The sequence below is a fragment of the Diceros bicornis genome, chromosome 27 (assembly GCF_020826845.1).
Source record: "Diceros bicornis minor isolate mBicDic1 chromosome 27, mDicBic1.mat.cur, whole genome shotgun sequence".
Lineage (NCBI taxonomy): Eukaryota > Metazoa > Chordata > Mammalia > Perissodactyla > Rhinocerotidae > Diceros > Diceros bicornis.
This window is the reverse complement of record NC_080766.1, coordinates 39,447,662-39,469,574: the sequence shown is the minus strand read 5'-3', so window position 1 is coordinate 39,469,574 and position 21,913 is coordinate 39,447,662. Positions and strand designations below refer to the sequence as shown.

Genomic DNA, 21,913 nt, shown 5'->3' with positions numbered 1-21,913 from the left:
CACAGATCCTCCTGTAGCAGCCTGCGTGACTGTGAGTGGAGGTGAGGGCAGCCCAGCCCCATACAGCCAAACACGGGTGGGGTGACGGCAGCCACTCACATGCATACACCTGGGAGGCGGTGATAGCTTGCGTACAAACGCCCAAGCAGTGGTGGTGACTGGGGGCAGCCCCACACTCAAGCAAACACCCCTGGGGCAGCTGCAGCAGCAGTCAGCAGCAGCTCCATGCACACATGCACAAACACCCCCGGGGCAGTGGCTCTGTGCATGCATGAACGCCCAAGGGTTAGTGGCAGCAGCACAGTGATGGGCCTGCCCCATAACAGGTAGTAGAGTGGTGGCAGAGGCAGCAGCCAGACCTGCACCACTGCGAGCAGACAGGGCGGGAGCACCCAGCCCCCAGTAAAGTTACCCCCGACACCAACTCCACTAGCAGCAACGCCTACATACAAGTCCCTGGGTCCCTGGGCTCCCACCAGTGACAGCGACACTCGTGAACCCAGCAGCCCTGGCAGCTATGCAACCAGCACCCCCATACAACTGGGGAACAGCAACACAGGTGGTACATGGGACAACAGCATCCGAGCCCATGGAGAACCAGGTGAGGAACACAAGACCCAGGCAGCCAGAACCAAAGTAACCAAAGCCATACCCAAATAAGAGAAGGTGATTATTACCACAAATAGGCCAGCAAAGGATCAATTCACCAAACACCATGAAGAACTACAGTAAGATGGCAGAATATAAAGAAAAGGACAACTCTTCAGAAACCAAATCTGATGTCACATAAATTTACAATCTAATTGACAGAAATTTCAAAATAGCAGTCATAAAGAAACTCAGCGAGTTACAAGAAAACTCAGTTCAATGAGCTCAGGAATAAAATTAGTGAACAGAAGGAATACTTCAACAAACAGACTGAAACTTTAAAAAAAAAATCAAATAGAAATTCGGTAGATGAAGAACACAATCGATGAGATAAAAAATAATGTAGAAAGCATGAAAAATAGACCAGATCTTATAAAGGAGAGAGAGAATTAATGACCTCAAAGATAGAAATATAGAAATGATTCAGGTGGAGGAGGAGAGAGAACTAAAATTTTTAAAAAATAAATTCTTCAAGAAATATCTGACTTAATCAGGAAAAGCAACATAAGGATTATAGGTATCCCAGTGGGTGAAAAGAGGGAGAAAGGAGCAGAGAGCTTATTCCAAGAAATAACAGCTGAGAACTTCCCAAACCTGAAGAAGGAACTAGACATGCAAGTACATGAAGCCAGTAGAACTCCTAATATCAATGCAGAAAGATCTTCTCCAAGGCATATAATACTAAAACCATCAAAAGTCAATGAAAAAAAAATATTAAGGGCAGCAAGACAGAAGAAAATAACCTACAAAGGAACCCTCATCAGGCTTTCAGCAGATTTCTAAGCAGAAAACTTAAAGGCTAGGAGAGAGTGGAATGATATGTTCAAAATACTGAAAGACAAAAACTATCAGCCAAGAATACTCTATCCAGTGAAAGTATCCTTCAGATATTATAGAGAAATAAAAGCTTTCCCAGAGAAACAAAAGCCAAGGGAGTTCATTGCCACTAGACCCACCCTACAAGAAATGTTGAAGGGAGCCCTCCTACCTAAAACAAAAAGGCAAAGGGTTACAGAGCATTGACCAAGGAGATAAACAGACAAAATCAGAAAATTGCAGCTCTACATCAGAATAGGTTAGCAAACATTTAATTATAATGTACAGGATAAAGGGAAAGAAAGCATAAAAAATAACTATAAATGTTTCACTTTGGTCACAAACTCACAATACAAATAAGAATAATTTGTGACAAGAAAAACAGAAGGGGAGGAGGAAAGGGATGGAACTTGCATAGGCTAATGGATATAAGAGGCTACCAGAAAAAGGACTATCTCATCTATGAGATCTTTTATACAAACCTCATGATAACCACTAAACAAAAATCAGAATAGAGTCATAAATCATAAATAATAAGAAAACCATCACAGAAAACCATCTAATGGAAATGGCAGGCAGAAATACTAGGAAAAAGAAACAATGGAAATATAGAACAATGAGAAAATAAGGGATAAAATGGCAGTACTAAGCCCTCATATATGAATAATTATTCTAAATGTAAACAGATTGAACTCATCAATCAAAAGACACAGAATGGCTGGAGGGATTAAAAAACAAGACCCAAAAATATGTTGGCTCCAGGAAACACATCTCCACTCTAAAGACAAACATAGGCTCAGAGTGAAGGGATGGAAGATGATACTCCAAGGAAATGGCAAGCAAAAGAAAGCAGGTGTTGCCATACTTATATCAGACAAAGCAAATTTCAAGATAAAAAAAGATAATGAAAGACAAACATGGGCACTATATAATGATAAAAAGGACACTCCACCAAGAAGACATAACACTTATTAATATATATGAACCTAACACAGGAGCACCAAAGTATATAAGGCAAAATATATATTAACAGAGCCAAAGGGAGAAATTGACATCAACACAATAATATTAGGGTACCTAACACTATTATCAATGGATACATTATCCAGACAGAAAGTTAACAAGAAAACAATGACCTGAAATGAAACACTAGACCAGACGGACTTAATAGATATATATAGAACATTCCCTCCAAAAACACAGAATACACGTTCCTCTCAAGTGCACATGGAGCATTCTCAAAGAAAGATCATATGTTGGGAAACAAGGCAAGCCTCATAAACTTAAGGAGATTGAAATCATATCAAGTATCTTTCCCAACCACAATGCTATGAAACTGGAAATCAACTACAAGAAAAAAGCTGGGAAAGTCACAAATATGTGGAGACTAAACAACATGCTACTGAACAACCACTGGATCAATGAAGAAATCAAAGAAGAAATTAAAAAAATACCTAGAGACAAAAGAAAATGAAAACACAACATACCAACTCTTATGGGATGCAGCAAAAGTGGTACTAAGAGGGAAATTTATATCAAGGCCTACCTCGAAAAACATGAAAAATCTCAAATAAGTAATCTTAAACTATACCTAAAAGACCTAGAAAAAGAAGAACAAACAAAGCCCAAAGTCAGCAGAAGGAGGGAAATAACAAAAGTCAAAGCAGAAATAAATAAAGTAGAGACTAAAAAACAATAGAAAGGCTCGAAGAAACTAAGAGCTGGTTCTTGGAGAAGATAAACAAAATTGACAAACCTTTAGCCAGATTCATTAAGTAAAAAAGAGAGAAGGCACAAATAAATAAAATCAAAAATGAAAGAGGAGAAATTACAATGGATACCACAGAAATACAAAGGATTATAAGAGAATACTACGAAAAGCTATATGCCAACAAATTGGATAACCTAGAAGAAATGGATAAATTCTTAGAATCATACAACCTCCCAAAACTGAATAAAAAGAAATAGAGAATCTGAATAGACCAATCACAAGAGATTAAGACAGTAATCAAAAACCTCCCAAAAAACAAAAGCCCAGGACCAGATGGCTTCTCTGATGAATTCTACCAAACATTTAAAGAAGATTTAATACCTATCCTTCTCAAACTATTCCAAAATATTGAAGAGGACAGGACACTTCCTAACTCATTCTGTGAGGCCAACATTACCGTGATACCAAACCAGGCAAGGACAACACAAAAAAGGAAAACTACAGGCCAATGACATTGATGAACATAGATGCAAAAGTCCTCAACAAAACATTAGCAAATTGAATAGAGCAATACATTAAAAGGATCATACACCATGATCAAGTGGGATTTATTCCAGGGATACAGGGATGGTTCCACACCCACAAATCAATCAATGTGATACACCACATTTAAAAAATGAGGAATAGAAGTCACATGATCATCTCAATAGGTGCAGAGAAAGCATTTGACAAGATCCAACATTCATTTATAATAAAAACTCTCAATAAAATGGCTATAGAAGGAAAGTACCTCAATGTAATAAAGCCCATATATGACAAACCCACAGCCAACACCATACTTAATGGTGAAAAACTGAAAGCCATTCCTCTGAGAACAGGAACAAGACAAGGGTGCCCACTATCACCACTCTTATTCAACATAGTACTGGAAGTTTTAGCCAGAGCAATTAGACAAGAAAAAGAAATAAAAGGGATCCAAATTGGAAAGGAAGAAGTAAAACTCGCACTGTTTGCAGATGACATGATTCTATGCATAGAAAAGCCTAAAGAATCCACCAGAAAACTATTAGAAATAATCAACAACTACAGCAAAGTTGCAGGGTACAAAATCAACACACAAAATTCAGTTGCATTTGTATACACTAATAACGAAGTAATAGAAAGAGAAATCAAGAATACAATCCCATTGACAATCACAACAAAAAGAATAAAATACCTAGGAATAAATTTAACCAAGGAGGTGAAAGACCCATACACTGAAAACTATATGACATTATTGAAAGAAATCAAAGACATACAGAAATAAAAAGATATTCCATGCATGTGGATTGGAAGAATAAACATAATTAAAATGTCCACACTACCTAAAGCAACCTACAGATTCAGTGCAATCTCGATCAGAATCCCAATGACATTCTTCACAGAAATAGAAAAAAGAGTCCTAAAATTTATATGGTACAACAAAAGACCCAGAATAGCCAAAGCAATCCTGAGAAAAAATAATAAAGCTAAAGGTATCATAATCCCTGACTTCAAAATATACTACGAAGCTATAGTAATCAAAACAGCATGGTACTAGCAGAAGAACAGACACACATTTCAATGGAACAGAATTGAGAGCCCACAAATAAAATCACATATCTACGGACAGCTAATCTTCAAAAAGGAGCCAAGAACATACAATGGAAAAAGGAAAATCTCTTCAATAAATAGTGTTGGGAAAACTGCACAGCCATGAGCAAAAGAATGAACGTAGACCATTATCTTATACCATACACAAAAATTAACTCAAAATGGATTAAAGACTTGAATGTAAGACCCAAAACCATAAAACTCCTAGAGGAAAATGTAGGCAGTACACTCTTTGACACTGGTCTTAACAATATCTTTTTGAATACCATATCTACTCAGGCAAAGGAAACAAAAGAAAAAATAAACAAATGGGACTACATCAGACTAAAAAGCTTCTGCAAGGCAAAGGAAACCATGAACAAAATGAAAAGGCAAGCCATCAACTGGAAGAAAATATTTGCTAATCATATATCTGACAAAGGGTTAATTTCCAAAATATATAAAGAACTCATACAACTCAACAACAATAAAACAAACAACCCGATCAAAAAAATGGGCAAAAGATATGAACAGACATTTTTCCAAAGAAGATACACAAATGGCCAACAGACACATGAAAAAAATGTTCAACATCACTAATTATTAAGGAAATGCAAATCAAAACTAAATGAGATAGAACCTTGCACCTGTCAGAATAGCAATAATTAACAAGACAAGAAATAAGAAGTGTTGGAGACATTGTGGAGAAAAGGTACATCCACTGCTGGTGGGAATGCGAACTCGTGCAGCCACTATGAAAAACAGTATGGAGAGTCCTCAAAAAATTAAAAATAGAAATACCTACCATATGATCCAGCTATCCCACTACTGGGTATTTATCCAAAGAACATGAAATCAACAATTCAAAGAGATTTACACACTCTTATGTTCATTGCAGCATTATTCACAATAGCCAAGACGTGGAAGCAACCCAAGTGCCCATCAACAGATGAATGGATCAAGAAGATATGGTATATATACATATACAACAGCATACTACTCAGCCATAAAAAAAAAAGACAAAATCGTGCCATTTGCAACAACACGGATGGACCTCGAGGGTACTATGCTAAGCGAAATGAGCCAGAGTCTGACAAACACCGAATGATTTCACTCATATGTGGAAGATAAACACATGGATGAAAAGAACACATTAGTGGTTACCAGAGGCGAAGGGGGTGGGGAGAGGGTGAAAGGGGTAAACGCGGACATATGTAGGTGATAGATAAAAACTAGACTGTTGGTGGTGAGCACGATGGAGTCTATACAGAAACCGATATATAATAATGTACACCTGAAATTACACAATGTTGTAAACCAATACAACCTCAACAAAATAATTTTTTAAAAAAAAGAACTCACATATGTACAATGCTTGAATTGACTTTTATGGTTGGAAAAAACTATATAGGCAAAATGTTTTTTAAAGATAATTATAATCACATGGTCAAATAAGCCAAGCTCTTGCAAGATCTTAGGTCAGGGTAGGAACCATTGACTTGACGAGGCTGCAACTTAAAATCATTTTACCTTGTTGTTCTTGTAAGAAAGCTAGTCAGGGGAAGCCTCAGAAGTGAGAAGTCTTAGAACCTTCACCAGCAGCTATTTTTGTTGGGAACTTGGCCAGAGAAGCAGACTGCTGATGCGGCTCATGGCCAGGACTAAGCACAGGTGTCGGCCGTGGTGAGTGTCAGGCAGTGGCCAGTTAGGACAGGTGCCTGGTGTGGAAGAAAGCCGAGGGCCAGCCCAAAGTGACCTCAGGAAGGCAGCTGGCCTCAGAATAGCTGGAGATCAGGGGAAAGAGCAGAGTTTTCTAGATCTTCGAGCACTACAAGGACCCAGCCTTAGACGTGCCAGGTCCTCGAGGACCTAAACCAACATCTGCGTCTTGAGAAAGCAACTTTCCTCAAGACCGGTTTTGGAGGAAGCTGGGGTGATTTGCAGACCATAATCACGTAGTCAAGGTCTTAAAAGATTTTGGAGAGGACCATTGAGTTGGCAAAGAATACAACTTAAAATAATTTTACCTCGATGAAAACCAAACACAAAGATGAACAAACTGCAACGTTTCTAGGGTTTCATAAAGTTCTCATGATGTCCCCAGTCTGCAGTTCCTTTCTTAGAGTGTGCCCGGAAGCTGAGGTGACCTCCTGCTTTCCTCTTTTATTCCTCAGGTACCATTCACAAGCCTCTCTTTTCCTCCTTAGCCTCTCATCCTCCCTGGGTCATCAGGGAAGGAGACCATGAAGTTCCCTCTCTACACGGGGTCCGAAGCTACAGGTAAGATCTTCTTAGACATGACTTCATGGTCTTTTCAACGTTCACCACCCTGCTTCCAAAGTGCTGCCCCAACTTGTCAGCAAGTGAATGATATGCATCTTGACAACCTGTGCTTAAAAACCCCAGGGGCTTGGGGAGGTGGCCAGGGGAAGTCCATGTCATTAGAGGAGATAATGGTTTCTGTCTCCATTTCTGATTTTTTTTAATCAACATAATATTCTTAGATATATACTTCTCCCCAATAAAATGGCATTGTGTGTTTACAAGTGCGTAGAGTGAACATGTGCCATAGTTGAGATCAGAGGAACAAGCCCATGACTTAGACATTTGGCTGGTTTATCACACGGTTTAACACTACCACTGGCTGGAGGGACTTGTCACCATTGCACATGAATGGAACACACAAATGAATGGTTTTTAACACACAAATGAAAGGTTTAAAAAAATAGTGAACACTGAATAAGGTCTGTAGTCTACTCAACAGAGATGCACCAGTGTCATATTCTTGGTTTCGATACTGTACTGGGCCATCTAAGATGTCACCATCAGGGAAACCAGGTGAAAGGGCACACAGCACTCTCTACTATGTCCCTGTGAGGCCATAATTATTTCAGAATAAAAGGTTAAAATACGTTTTGTATTCCTTGTCATGAATAGTGTGGCTGAATACCAGGATATGAGTTCTTGTTTTGTTCTCTCTACTACACAAAACTGGGGAGAGGGAGCAGAGTTACTGTCCCTCCCCATCCTCCAAGAAGATAGCCACATATTTGTTCTGGCTCTCCGCCCCTAGGGAAGAAATTATAGGCCTTGCTCTTCAAATTCCTGGGCTAACAGAGGCCATGAAGCTAGATGATCCCTGGAGTGTAGGCCTTGGAGTTGGGGAACAGAAGAGCCAGACTGAAGAGAGAAGGGGACAGAAGGAGGTGTAGTGCCACCCAGGCCCTGCTTGCACACAGAAGCTGCGCCAGGGACGACGGGGGCATTCAGATAGCACCTGGGCCCTCTGCATGGGGCAGCAACTATCTGTGGTCAGAGGCCTGGTCACTGTGAGGGGCATGTCCCTGTCCAGCCAGGGCAGAGGGCCTGACCCACGCAGAGGTACCAGCGCTCCACAGCTGCAACAGGCAGCAGAAAAGCCACATCACGTGATCACCACAGACCAAGAACCAGCGCTCCCTCCCCTTCCAGTCACCATTGAAGACTCCAGGGGGACTCTAAGTTCCTAGGGAGGAGAGGGTCTCCAAACAGATCACCCAGATTGAATTTCCTGCCAGCCATGAGGTGGAGGCATGAAGCAGATATAATGACGTCCAGAGAAACAAAAGAAGCTGACACTGTCTGCACACAAGTCTTAGGAACCCACTAATACTGTCACCGGGTGGGCTGGCTCGTTTTTCCAGGTTCTCCTTTCACGTGGCAAAAGAATTTGTGAGCAAACATATGAAGTAAAGTTCAAAGCCAGAAGGGATTTATTAGCAAAGTGAAAATACACTCCGAGAGAGGGAGCAGGGAGGTTCGAGGTGAGCGACTGTGCCAAGCCTTGAGTAATTTTTAGGTTATAGAGATTGTGGAGGGCTACAGGAGGGGATTGAAGGGGGTCTGTCCAATTGGCTTGTTGCCCCCTCCCTCACAGCGGGAGGGGGAGTTTTTCCCCTTAGATGGTCCTTGGCAGAACTGTCATGGTTTCCATCCCCTGCAAGGTGGGGGTCAAAACTGCAATGTAAATTTATTATAATTTTAGTATAAGGAGGGTGAGGTCAGGGGACAGCAGGTGGAAACTAGCTACTTGCATGTCAGGCTGCAAAACAGGACATTGTGGGTATTAGGTATTAGGTGGCCCTCCCATGAGGCTGCTTCCATTTTGGTTTGTCAGCTTTTCTCCCTTCCCCTGCTCATGTCTGACTTACTACCTTCTCTGCAACATTCCCCCCTCAAGAGATCTGGGCCCTTGGAAGCAGGGGCGGAGTTCAGATCTTCTGTAGCTGCTTCCTGCTGGTAGGGGTTGTAGGCCCACCTGAGGGTCCCGGAACCGCTTGCTCTCTGTCAGGGGAGAAGGGCTAAAAGGAAGTTTCGGTCTCCCTCCTCGGTGGCTCTGAGTGTGATCTCTGTCCACAGAAGGGGGCATATGCAGCATCTAATGGCTGATGGATGGGCCAGTATCCCTTTTGGAGGACCATTTGTGTCTGATGGCCTAAGAGTACTCAGGGCTGGACTTTACCTCGGGCTCCTGTTGAGAGTGGAAGGGTGCAGGTTTTATGCTGGTCATATGTACCCGGCTAGAGATGCCCTGTAATTTTTACAGCTGTAGGTGTGCTTAGTAACACCTGATATGGCCCTTTCCATTTAGGCTATAGTTGGTGCCTGGGAGAGTCTTTCTTTTGTTGTTTTAACAGGAGCTGTCCTAGTGTTGATTTTGTAGTTTTCTCAAGAGCAGTGAGCTAGTCTCCTGGGGTGGACCCATGGTGATGTTGGTTCCCAACTGTGAACTACCACAGAAGAGCCTCTGAGGCAAGTGACGGGTTGAGTGAAGCTCCTTAGTTTTGTACGCCCATTTATCCCGGTTACTGGACGAGTGACAACGGCCCTGAGGCATGGGTCAGGACAGAGTAGGTGGCTCCCATATCCAATAAGAAAGTAACAGCCTTACCTACCATGTCAAAGGTTATCCAAGGCTCCTGTGGTGTGATGGTGAGGGCGAGCTAAGGTGCCTTGGGCCCTGTCAATCATCCTCGTGAGACAGTAGGATTAGGGATGTCCCCGACCCCGGAGACAGCCGAGGCAGTCCTTCCTCCAGAGGCCCTTAAGTCTATAGAGCGGACAAGGTGTGGTGGACATGGACTTAGTCTGAGGACATTCCTGCTTCCAATGTCTCTCCTGTCCACAGAGGTGACAGCTTTCTCACTTAGAGCTCTGGAAGTGGCTCTGACCAGGGCTTCCCTGGTCCTGCCCACACCTTAGGGCCTTTCACTGGGTAACCCTGTGGTGGCTTGGCAGCCAAAGCCGCGGCCAACAGTGGGGCCTTATATTTAGTTCTCTGAGCCTTCTCTGCCTCTTTTGTCTAGTTCCGATTGTTAGACACCCCAAAGGCCATGTCCATCAAATGACTGACAGGCCTTTGGGGTCCCGGAGTAGCCTTTTGTAATTTTCTCCTGATGTTTGGGGCAGACTGGGTTATAAAATGCATCCCTAAAAGAGTTCTACAAGCGGACAAGATGACACACGTCAGCCCAGGTTAGGCTGAATGAGAGAGTTAGACCCTCAAATTTTTAACAAAGTGGGAGGGATCCTCTGAAAATCTACCGAGCTTGTTTTGGCCGGCAGTTAGGTCAGCCATGGAGAAGGGCACATGGACCCATATAATTCCTCCCTCAAGACTAGGGACCTTACGCAAGGGGAGGAACTTGAGGGTTTGTAAAAGGAAGGGTGCACTTTTTAGACCTGGTGTTCCTGCCCCGGGCACTTGGAGATCTGAAAAGTTAAGTGTAGCTTGAAATTGATATAGGTAAAGAGTGGCAGATTTAGGAGGTGTGTGGTAAACCCAGTAATCTGTAAGATTTTGTCCCTTTGCTATAGTTGGTGACAGCTGCGTAAGATAATTATCATACCCAGTCTTGCAGCATGCAAACAAAAGGAAAAGGGAAAGTGGCAACAAGTGAGGTAAAAGAAAATGAAAGGAAAGTGCAGAGGGCTGCCAGAAGAGGCTCACTCACCCGTGGCCACATGAGAACTTGGCCAAACTGTGTTGCACACAGACTTTGGTCTCAATTTGGTGGAGAGGAGCACTTTCTGAGGTCCCATCTGGGTCTTTAGAGAATTTCCCTAGATTTTGCTGGCACTGCACCAGTTTGGACATAGAAAAGAGTACCTGCACTTGTATGGTCCCTACCTGGCCATTGGCTACTTCTTGGAGGGGGTATAGTCCCGATGGGACTTCCCTGTTAGTTTGAGGGGGTGCAGTGGGCAAGGGAGGCTGACAAGCTGGCGGTGACATAGAGGTAGGTGGGAGCCCTGATTTTGGGTCTTTTGGTTGAGAAGGGGCCTCAGTCCCCTCAGTCCCAGAGGCCACCATAGTGTCAGGTGTATTTTGCATCACAGGCTGACACTTCTCCATGCATGTGTTGTATTAATAGGGTCATCCCTTAGAGCCATAAAGGCTCTACTGGAGGTGATTTTGCTCCCAATTCTTAAGAATGTACCCCAGAGGGGAGGTTTTGGGGATGGATGCTGCAGAATCCATACTCTTCAGGGAGAGTTTCCTTCTGCAAAAAGAGGTATGGATGCTACAACTGGCTGTCTGGTTTGTAGTACTCAGGGGAAAGTAGGAACCCTGGGACTCTAACTCAGGGTACTCTGGGACTCTAACCCAGAGTGTGGTGGCTGAGGCCCATTCCCAGCTTGAGGAGTTTGGTTTGTAGTACTCATAACCTTCAGGGAGAGTGTCAGGGGCAGCTGAGGGAGAATGGGCATCCCCATTGTCCCTCTGCTCTAACCAGATCGCATACTGCCGAGGGAGGTGGGAGTGACACTTTGTCCCTCCGGGAGGTCCCCTGGGACTCGCCATACCCACGGCATTCCAGGACTCACTATACCTAGAGTGTACGGAGTGTGGGACTCACCATACCCACTATATGCCATCTCTCTGTTGGCCCCGATGTCTCAGGGGCCAGTGTCCTGTGCCCTGTGGCCCATGGAGATGAAGACCTTTCTGAGGTTTATGGTACAAACTATGGCCAATTATAAGTCCCCTCATTCCTGGGTGAATCCCTCAGGACCTAGAGTCCTGATGGAACACTGCTCTCAACAGTCCCATGAAGCCTGATCTATAAGTCTACTCAGTATCTAGTGGCTGGTGATGGTCACTAAGGTAGGGAGTATTTGAGTCAAACTGGCCTGGCTTTGTCTCATCCAATAAAAATTTGTGGATTTCTCTAAGTTTATCAGATGTCCAGGTGGAAGTGACTGTCACATGTATGTCACAGAGAATTTTGCCCCAGTGGCATTCTATGAGGTGCCTAATTAAACAGACCCATAAGCTAAAACCCTGATGTTGGGTGTCTCTAACTCAATCAAAAAAAGGCTCATAACCCAACCTGTGGCCTGAACAAATGCAACACTTAGGCGAAAAGGAACAGGACTGGAGTGATAGCTTGCAGCAAAGTTCGCAGACTTTAGAGCCCCACCACCAATTAAAAAGGACATCAAAACAAACATGGGCAGCGGCAGCAGAGACAAGGCAAGAGGGAGGCTTTGGTTTCCCCATGACAGGAAAAGATGAAGGTGGGAGTAAGAGACGTTACAGAGAGAGAGAAGTAAGGAGGCCTGGTGGCGGGCAGTCTAGCTGCCTAAAAGGGGAAGTTGCCGCAGGGTGGGAATGTGTGTGCTTCACTGGATTCCTGTTCGTGGCACAGATGCTTTCTTGTGGCTGGTGGGGACTAAGATTTAACCCCATTCTGTGACCAGCTCATCCTGTCACTGGTGACTTCTTTGAGGTGGCGAGTGCCCTGATGGCTTTTAACTGCTCAACCTGTGCCCACCCCCCCTGTGTGCGGCTATTTGCCCTCTTATCAGGCCAGAAAAGGGAAACAGGGGAGGAAGAGAGAGATTCGGTAGTGTGACAGAGGAGGACAATTCCTCTAGCGCAAGGGAGGTGAGGAATATAGACTCGCCACTGGTTGACTGTCAGCTATTTATAGTCTCCTGGCTGGCTTGCCAAAGATGTTACCGGGTGGGCTGGCTGGGTTTTCCAGGTTCTTGTTCAGCATGGCAAAAAAATTTGTGAGTGAACATACGAAGAAAAGTTCAAAGCCAGAAGGGACTTATTTGCAAAGCAAAAGTACACTCCAAGAGAGGGAGTGGGCAGGCTCGAGGTGAGTGACTGTGCTGGGGCTTGAGTAACGTTTAGGTTATATAGGTTCTGGAGGGGTATAGGAGGGGATTCAAGGGGGTCTGTCCAATTGGCTTATTGCCCCCTCTCTCACATTAGGAGGGGGAGTTTTTCCCCTTAGATGGTCCTTGGCAGAACAGTCATGGTTTCTATCCGCTGCAAGGGAGGGTCAAAACCACAATGTAAATTTATTATGATTTTAGTATAATGAGGGTAAGGTCAGGGGGCAGCAGGTGGAAGCTAGCTCTGTGAATGTTGGGCTGCAAAACAGGATGTTATGGGTGTGGGGTTTTAAGTGGTCCTCCCATGAGGCTGCTTCTATTTTGGTTTGTCAGCTTTTCTGCCTTCCCCTGCTCACATCTGACTTACTACCCGGCTACAACAATACTACATTCTTCATTTATATCCCTCATGGAGTGTAGGTTAAGGGAGGAAGCGCAGGGAGCACCGCTGTTTAAACACAGTGGGTTAGGAGGAGCAAAGAGCAAGGATCCAGGAAATCTCCTCAAGACAGTTTTCAACAGAGCTGGAGTTCTTACCTAAAAGCCTTGAATCTAGCTGAGTTGTAATATCTAGAAGAACCTACTAGGATCTGTCTGCTACTTTGAAAATCAATGTTAAAGAAGGTAAAACACAGGTATCTAATTAGTTTTTCTGTTTATTACAAATAAGCCCGCCTAAGCCTGGGTGCACACAGGGAGAGATGCCGTAAAAAAGAGCCGAGACAGCCTCCCTGTCTGAACTTCTAAAAACAAACCCCAAAACTATATAAACAGGGTGGTTCTTTAAGCACAAAATGCAAGCATTGTAAATATGAGATCGTTTTTGTCTCCTTTTTAAATTTCAATCGATTTTCCTATACATTCAACCACAAGACTAATCACGTTATGCCATTGTCAATCTTGTTTACTGACAAATCATGGGGTTTTCTCTTATTTAACTAAACTAAACTAAGTCATAGAGCATGTATCACTTGTCAAATGGGAAAAAGTCAGAATTTGCCTTTATGTAGAATAAATATTATTCAAGACTTGAAAAGTAAGTTTGATAATCAATGTCAATAATAATACATTCATGTAAAATAAAAATGCCTTTTACTTAGTCGTTTCTTCATCACAGCCCATGCAAAAATAACAAAAATAGTTTTTTTAATTCCTGTCAGAATCTACAAGATTATAATCTACTTTGGAAAGGGCTCATAATTTTAAAAAATAGTAACAAAGAAAGGCCCAGGCTGGATGGCTTATCATTTCATTGAACTCACCTGGCCCAGTGGCTGACGAGCTGAAACAAACTTTGCTCTTCCTATAGAAGGCCAGGTCTGGTTATAAAAATGCTACCTTCCTCTGGGTCTCAGGGGAAAAAGGGATTGAGGTATAATGTTTTTTTATCTCTGTCTCTCTGCCTTAAACGAAGGAAACTGAATTTCAAAGTGTAAATCAATAACACTGTAAGAGTGCCTTATGCGATTCATGTGAAGATCAAATGATAAAAACATTTTTTTTAATTACAAGATAATGAAACTGTCGCTAATGTTTAATTTAAAATTTATTATTTCTGAGTTATACAAGCTGGTATGAAGCCCCATTTAACTTCTAGGCCAAGATTGAAGATTTCATATTTCTTCACAACAAAGAAAAACTTCAAAGAGTCTTAAATTATCAACATTTTGAAATAGCAGTCTTCAAATAGGAGGGAATTCGCTGCCCTGGCCCCTCCCAAATTTAAATTCCTTAAGATAAAGATAAATTGATGCCCACTCCACACCCCTCATTTTCCATAGCATGGTTGTCACACTTGGCGCCCTTCCTAGCCACATTCCATCTGCTGGAATGAGAGTACAACTATCTTAAAAACTGTCCACACCTCTCCTGAAATCAGTAAATAGTTAAAAACACAAACCATCAGGGTTTTGTAAACAGTGTTTGCTACAACTGGCCCAAAGCAAAAGCCCACTGGAATTCTCCTAAGAGGAAGTTCAGCCCAATGCCAGCAACCGCACCCCATCAGGCTCTCCCTGTAGCAGGGTCTCCCCACTTACCTGGCTTCCAAGCCACATTTTTAGAATTCCTTGAATAAGTGGCCCATCTGGTCCCCCATTATCTCAGCTTGGCAGTTCTAGAATCCCACCCCCCACCACAACATACTCCTCACCCTTTATCCTGCGGCCCCCGAATTGGAACCCCTTTAGAATTAGATCAGCTGGTATCTGTGATTCCCCTGACTGGAATGGAATTGATGTCAGTTTCCCTCCTTTCTATCCTCAGCTCCTGTTGGCTTCCCACAAAATGCCCCACCCCCTTAGCTCTGAGTCCCCACTGGATAGTGCTCTTGGTGGATGTACGCTGGGAGTCCGTCACTACTCATGACCAAGACAGAAGGTCCCTTGTTCTATAAAGAACTTGAGTCTAACCTAACCCTAACAACACAACTACAAATTATTAAAGCCTTGTCTAGCCTGTGCCTCCAGGCCTGGGTTCAGTGTCCTTTACCCACCTCGACCACAGCAGTTAACATGCGAAATGAAAATTACTTGCTTCCTCCCTGGCTAAGCCCTCAGCTCCTTTCTTTCGTGCTCACTCCTGTGTACCCAGAATGATTCCCAGCACCTGGTGGAAGCTCAATAAATGTTTGGTGAACAGAACTGAATCCAGTGAAACGACAGTGAAAAAAGCCAACACTCACATTCTTCTCCTGGGATTCAGCAAGGTTGGCTGCATCTTCATTGTCCTCTTTTTGTGGTTCATTTTCTCCACTTTCTTCAGGCTTCTCTGTTCCCTGGTCATAAAGGAAACCCACAGTATCACTAACCTTAGATAAGCTTCCAAGGAAACACCAGACCACATGTGCTATGGTTTTCTTATTTAGATACACAGAATATAAATGAAGCAAACATGGACCTCCTATTTATTAGGTCATTAGCTACCAGAGTACAGGATTGCCACCCCTCAGTATTGCTGATTTGATCTGCTGGTGAAAGTCAATAGGTCTGACTCACATGCATGGTGGAATAATAAACTCCCTAATGAGGAGTTTCAATTCACCGATGTAAGGCTTATGAAGGGAACTCCAAAGGATTCGATATTTAGGTAGTGTTTGTTTTCTATTGCTTGTTGGAGAGAGGTTTTATAATTTTAGAGATTTAAAAAGGTGGATGGATAGATGGATGGATGGATGGATGGATGGATGGATGGATGGATGGATGACAGATGGATGACGGATGGATGAATGATGATTGATTGATTGATTGATTGATTGATTGATAGATAGATAGATAGATATGTAGATAAGGTAGACCAACAGGCAGGCAGATAGAGAAAGATGAAAACCAAGCAGACATTCTGAGGAAACTGGTCTAGGGGAAGATGGTTCGAGATACCAACTCTTACCTCTGTGGCACTCTGTGCCTCTCCTGCTACATCGCCATTGGGAAGGGAAGATGCTTCCTCAGGTGATTTTTTCACCTGCATCATATAAATTGAGAATGTTTGAGAATTTCTTGAGAATAACAGTTTGCATATCAACATCTTTTAACTACTCAAATTATGTTTGTCTTCATCCCTCATTGTATCTATACAGCAACACTGTAATCTAAGTAAGTAGGATGGTCACTACCACTCACACCTTAGAGACAAGAAAATAAAGACAGAAAATGTCACACTGCAAGTTAGGGGCAGAGCTAGGTCTACACCTCCTACTTTGTGCTTTTTTCCCTTACCCAGTGGTTCCTAGTCTTTTAAAATATTGGATTATTTTTCTCAACACAAAGAAAAAAATTGTAACTGTGTGAGGTGATGGATATTAACTAAACTTATTGTGGTAATCATTTCACAACATATACATATATCAAATCATTATGTTGTACACTTTACACTAAAACAACATTATATGTCAATTAGATCTCCACGAAACTGGAAAAAAATATTAGGTTGTTTTTATTACACAGGCACTTCAAGCTCGTGGGAACAAATTAAGCCATATACACACCCTCCAGTCCCACCCTCCCGTAATAATCAATATTAAAAATTTCATATGTACCTAACTCCATCCTAACACATACATAGAGGCTATTTTTTTGGTTGGTTGTTATTTTTGTTCTGTTTTTGTGTTTTTTTTAAAACAGAAATGGGAACATACTATGCACAATTTGATTTTTTAGCTTACTATATCATGGACATTTGTCCTGGTTAATTCATATGGTTCTCACGCATTCTTTGTAACATTGCTTAATATTAAATATATAATAATTTATTCAAATATTTCCCAGTTGATGGTTGTTCAGAAAGTTTACATGTTTGTGCCTTTGCAAACAACACTATACTAAACTAAATAAAATAGTGGGGATTTTTTATTAGATTTCTTTCCAAAAAAAGAAATTGTGGTAATTCCTTTTCCCATAGTAATATGTGAATGTCCTCTTTTCCTTTATCCTCATCACCAATGAAGGTGATTGCTATTTTTAATCTTTGGCCAACCTGTTGGCGAGAAAATGGAATTTTATTTTTGTTTTCATTTACATTTCCGTAGTTACTGGAAAGGAAGGGCATATTTTTCGTGAGTTTTAGCCACTTACATTTCTTGTTCAGATAATTGCATTCACATGTTTCACCCGTTTTTACTTGTTTGTCTTTTATTATCAACTTTTTTATTATTATCAACTTTTAGAGGATCTTCATATAATAGAAATATCAGCCCTTTATCAGGTTACAAGTTTTTTCCAGTCTATAATTTTTTACAAATTTTATTGTATTTTTTTTAGCTTTTAGCCTTTTATACACATAAATTTATCTAAATTTTATTCTCTGAAATGTAGTTCTATTATTTTATATTAGTTATTAACATATAGAGCTCTAATCCATCTGGAATTTAATTTAGCATATAATGTAAAGTAGGGCTCTGTTTTCTTCCAGATAGATGGCAAATTACTCCTGAACTATTTATAACCATCATTTTCCAACTGAATTAAGACATCATTTTTGTCATTTATTGTTCTATACATATGTATTTGTATCTACTAATACACTATTTCATATATAAATACATAAACATATCTATGGATGTATTTATCAGTTCTCATGCCAATATACTGCTTGTATCACTGTGGCTTGTAACATGAATTTTAATGTTCAGAAAGGCAAGTTGCTACACAAAGTCTTCTTTTTCCAAATTTTCTTGGCTCTTCTCAGACATTTATTATCCCAATAAATTTTAAGATCATTTTTTCTATTGTCAAAAATTTTTAAATACACTTTTGATTGAAATAACACGAAATATATCTGTTTAGAAAATTTTTGCTTCTTATTTTTAAGTCATCCTACCCAGGAACATTGTAGATCTATTATGTTAGGATTTATTGGTGTCTTTCAGAATAAAATTAAATTGTGTTCTGCGTAATATGAAGCCCGATATGCTTCTTGATAAATTTATTTATAAACATTTTATAGATTTTTATCACTATTGTGAATGAGATTTTTTTACATTTTAACTTACTACTTGTTATTATTGATATAAATAAAAGTTACTGATTTTTGTATATTTTTATTTTATCAAGAAACTTAATAAACTATCCTATTAATCCTAATGGATTTTATTGGACTTTCTTGAGATTTCTAGGCATACAATTACATTACACACAAATAAAGATAATTTTTAAATTTTATTGTGCTCTTATAAATAGCATATGGCTCTATCTTTGCTGAAATCCAGTTTCACTGACAACTCCAATTCCAGTATAACCATGTAATCTTCTATTGAACACAACCTCCAACAGATAATGAATATAAACTCTGAATAAAATTTTTAAAAATAAAAATTTAAAAAAAAATAAAACAGAAGAAAAGGAAAAACAAGAGAATAAACTGAAGCAAGAAGATTCAAGAGGGAGTTGACACTTAAAAGAAGAGAATGATTTGCATACCCACATTCATAGCAGCATTATTCACAATAGCCAAGAGATGGAAAGAATCCAAATGTCACCACTGGATGATGGATAAACAAAATGTGGTACATATATACAATGGAATATTATTCAGCCTTAAAATGGAAGGAAATCCTGTGACATGCCACAACATGGATAAACCTTAAGGACATTATGCTAAGCGAAATAAGCCAGTCATAACAAAGACAAATACTGTTTAATTTCACTCATATGAGGTATCTGAAATAGTCAAATTCATAGAATCAGAAAGTAAAATGGTGGTTACCAGGGACTGGAGAGGGGGAAAAAATGGGGAGTTGTATGGGTATAGAGTTTCAGATTTACAAAATTAAAAAGTTCTGGAGTTCTTTTGCACAACAGTGTAAATATACTTAATACTACTGAACTCTAGACTTAAAAATGGTTAAGATAGTTAAAAAAAAAAAAAGATGAGAATGGCACTGAGTGAGTTGCTGTTTTCAGGGCATAAGCCTGAGAATAAACAAATCTTGTGGGAGAGATAAAGCCACAGTAGGAAAAATTACAGTTTTTTGGCCTAAAGAGTCAGAAAACAGAATTTGGGACAACCAGAGCCACTGTAAAATGAGGACAGACTCCTGGATAGGAGACAGGCAGACAGAAGGAGCTCCAAATTCTGTTTATAAACTGCCAAAATCTCCATCTGAGCCCTGAACCATGCCTGCATGGGACTAGTTTCAACTAAAGAAAGAACTCAGCTGAGATTTGAGCTGCTACTAGAAACATAGAGTTTGCAGTTCAAGTCCAACAAAGTAAATGCCTACTGAAGCAAACAAAAAATAGTCAACATTTTTCAGAGGAATGTAACAAAATACAGTCTCCACAACACAATATTCACTATGTCCCAGACACAATCCAAAACAGTTGACTATAAAGAACAAGGAAAATATGACCCATCCTCAAGAGAAAAAGCAATAAATGGAGACCAAACCTAAAAGGACCCAGATTTAGAAGTAACAGACAAGGACTTTAAAGCAGCTATTATGACTGTGCTCAAAGACATAAAGGAAAATACACCTGCAATGGTGAAACAATTGGAAATGCCAGCAGAGAAATAGAAATTACGAAAGTCAAACAAATGGGACATCCTAGAACTGAAAAAATACAATATCTGAAATAAAAATCTCACTAGACTGGATGCAGAATGTAGATGACAGAAGAAAAAATAAATGAACTTAAAGACAGACCAACAGAAATTATCCAATTTGAAGACCAGAGAGGAACAAGGTTTTTAAAATGCAAAAAAGCTTCTGGGAAGTATGGTATAATAAAAAAAGATTTAACATATAATGTAATTATAGTGCCAGAAGGGGAGATGAGAGAAAATATAATGGCTGAAAACTTCTTAAATTTGGTGAAAGACATATACTTACAGATTCCAGAGTCTCAGCAAACCCCCAAAAGGATAAATACAAAGAAAACCATGCCTACACACACCATAATCAAATGGCTGAAGCACAAAGATAAAGAGAAAATCTTGAAAGTGGCCACAGAAAAATGATATATTATATACAGTGAACAAAGATTCAAACAATTTCCATGTCTCATCAGAAACTATGGAGACCAGAGACAGAAGGAAAAACCATATTTAAAATGCTGAAAGAAAAAATAAAACAAATACATATAAAAGATTATTTTTCCTCCTACACCCTTTAAAATGCATAGAACTGTTCAATGCAAAAATTATAACATTATATAGTTGAATTGATGATATATATAAATGTAATATATATGATACATATGGCATAAAGGATGGGGGAGAGTAAATGGATATATATGATTGCAATGTTTCTACATATTATAAAGTGTTTTAATGTTAACTCTAACATGACTGTGAAATATTAAGAATGTGCACTAGGGGCAGGCCTGGTGGCATAGTGGTTAAGTTCAGCATGCTTCACTTTGGCGGCCCAGGTTCACAGGTTCAGATCCCGGGCACGGACCTATACCGCTTGTCAAGCCATGCTGTGGCGGCGACCCACATACAAAGTAAAGGAAGACTGGCACAGATGTTAGCTCAGGGCCAATCTTCCTCACCAAAAAAAAACAAAAGAATGTACACTACAATCACTATAGCAACCACTACAAAAATAATGCAAGAGGTAAAGCTAAAAAGCCAATAAATAAACTAAAAGGAAATTCTAAAATACATCCAAATAACACAAAAGAAAGCAAAAGAGCATAAAGCAGAGGAATAAAAGGAAAGAGGACAAATAGAAAACAAATAATGAAATGGTAAATCTAAACACAACCAATTCAATGATTACTTAAATGCTAATGGACTAAATGGTCCAATTGATGACAGAGATTGTTGGAATGAATAAAAATGCACAAGACCCAATTCTACGCTGTCTCCCAACGATATGCTGTAAAAATAAAGACACAGGTAGGCTGAAAGCAAATGGATGGGAAAAGATATACCATGCAAACAGAAAGCATAAGAAGCCTGTAGTGACTTTGTTAATATCATAATATACAGATATATAGACAGATATATACAGATATATAAAGACAAAGAGTATTATCAGAGATAAAAAAAAAAGAGACATTTGATAATGATAAAAGGGTCAATCCATTAGGAAGCCATAACAACCATTAATATGAATGTGCCTAATGACAGAGCTTTAAAATATATTAAGCATAAATTGGCAGGATTAAAGGGAGGGACAGCCAATTCACATAACTGAAGATCTTAACATCCCTCTTTTATTAGCTGTAGAACAACTATTTAAGAATCCAAACTGTCTTTTTTCCTTTTCTTTGTTTTTTTTGCTAGGAAATTTCAGCCTCTACAAATGCATTAGAACAACTGATATAGTTAGTTCAATTCCGTCTACCATATTAATTCATACAGCTTGTCTGTCTTTTCTCATGCTTTTCCTTCCCTTACTTTTGTTGGCTTAAGTTTCTCTTCATTCTGTGTTCCTCAGCTCTGCCCCCTGTCCTGTTCATCTAAATGTTCTAAAATGCTTTTCTATTTCACTACTGCTTACCTTTGTACTCA

The 21,913-nt window shown here is 40.3% G+C and overlaps 1 protein-coding gene across 1 annotated transcript in view; it reads right to left on the bottom strand.

Annotated features, from left to right (window-relative positions):
- Window positions 1–21,913, bottom strand: part of SH3BGR (SH3 domain binding glutamate rich protein) — a 70,216-nt gene that overhangs the window by 10,880 nt on the left and 37,423 nt on the right. Inside the window, exons 4-5 of the mRNA XM_058523120.1 lie at window positions 16,343–16,417; window positions 15,639–15,731 (exon numbers count right to left, since the gene is read on the bottom strand). Of these exons, the coding sequence (XP_058379103.1) occupies window positions 15,639–15,731; window positions 16,343–16,417 (168 nt within the window). The remainder of the gene's footprint in view (window positions 1–15,638; window positions 15,732–16,342; window positions 16,418–21,913) is intronic.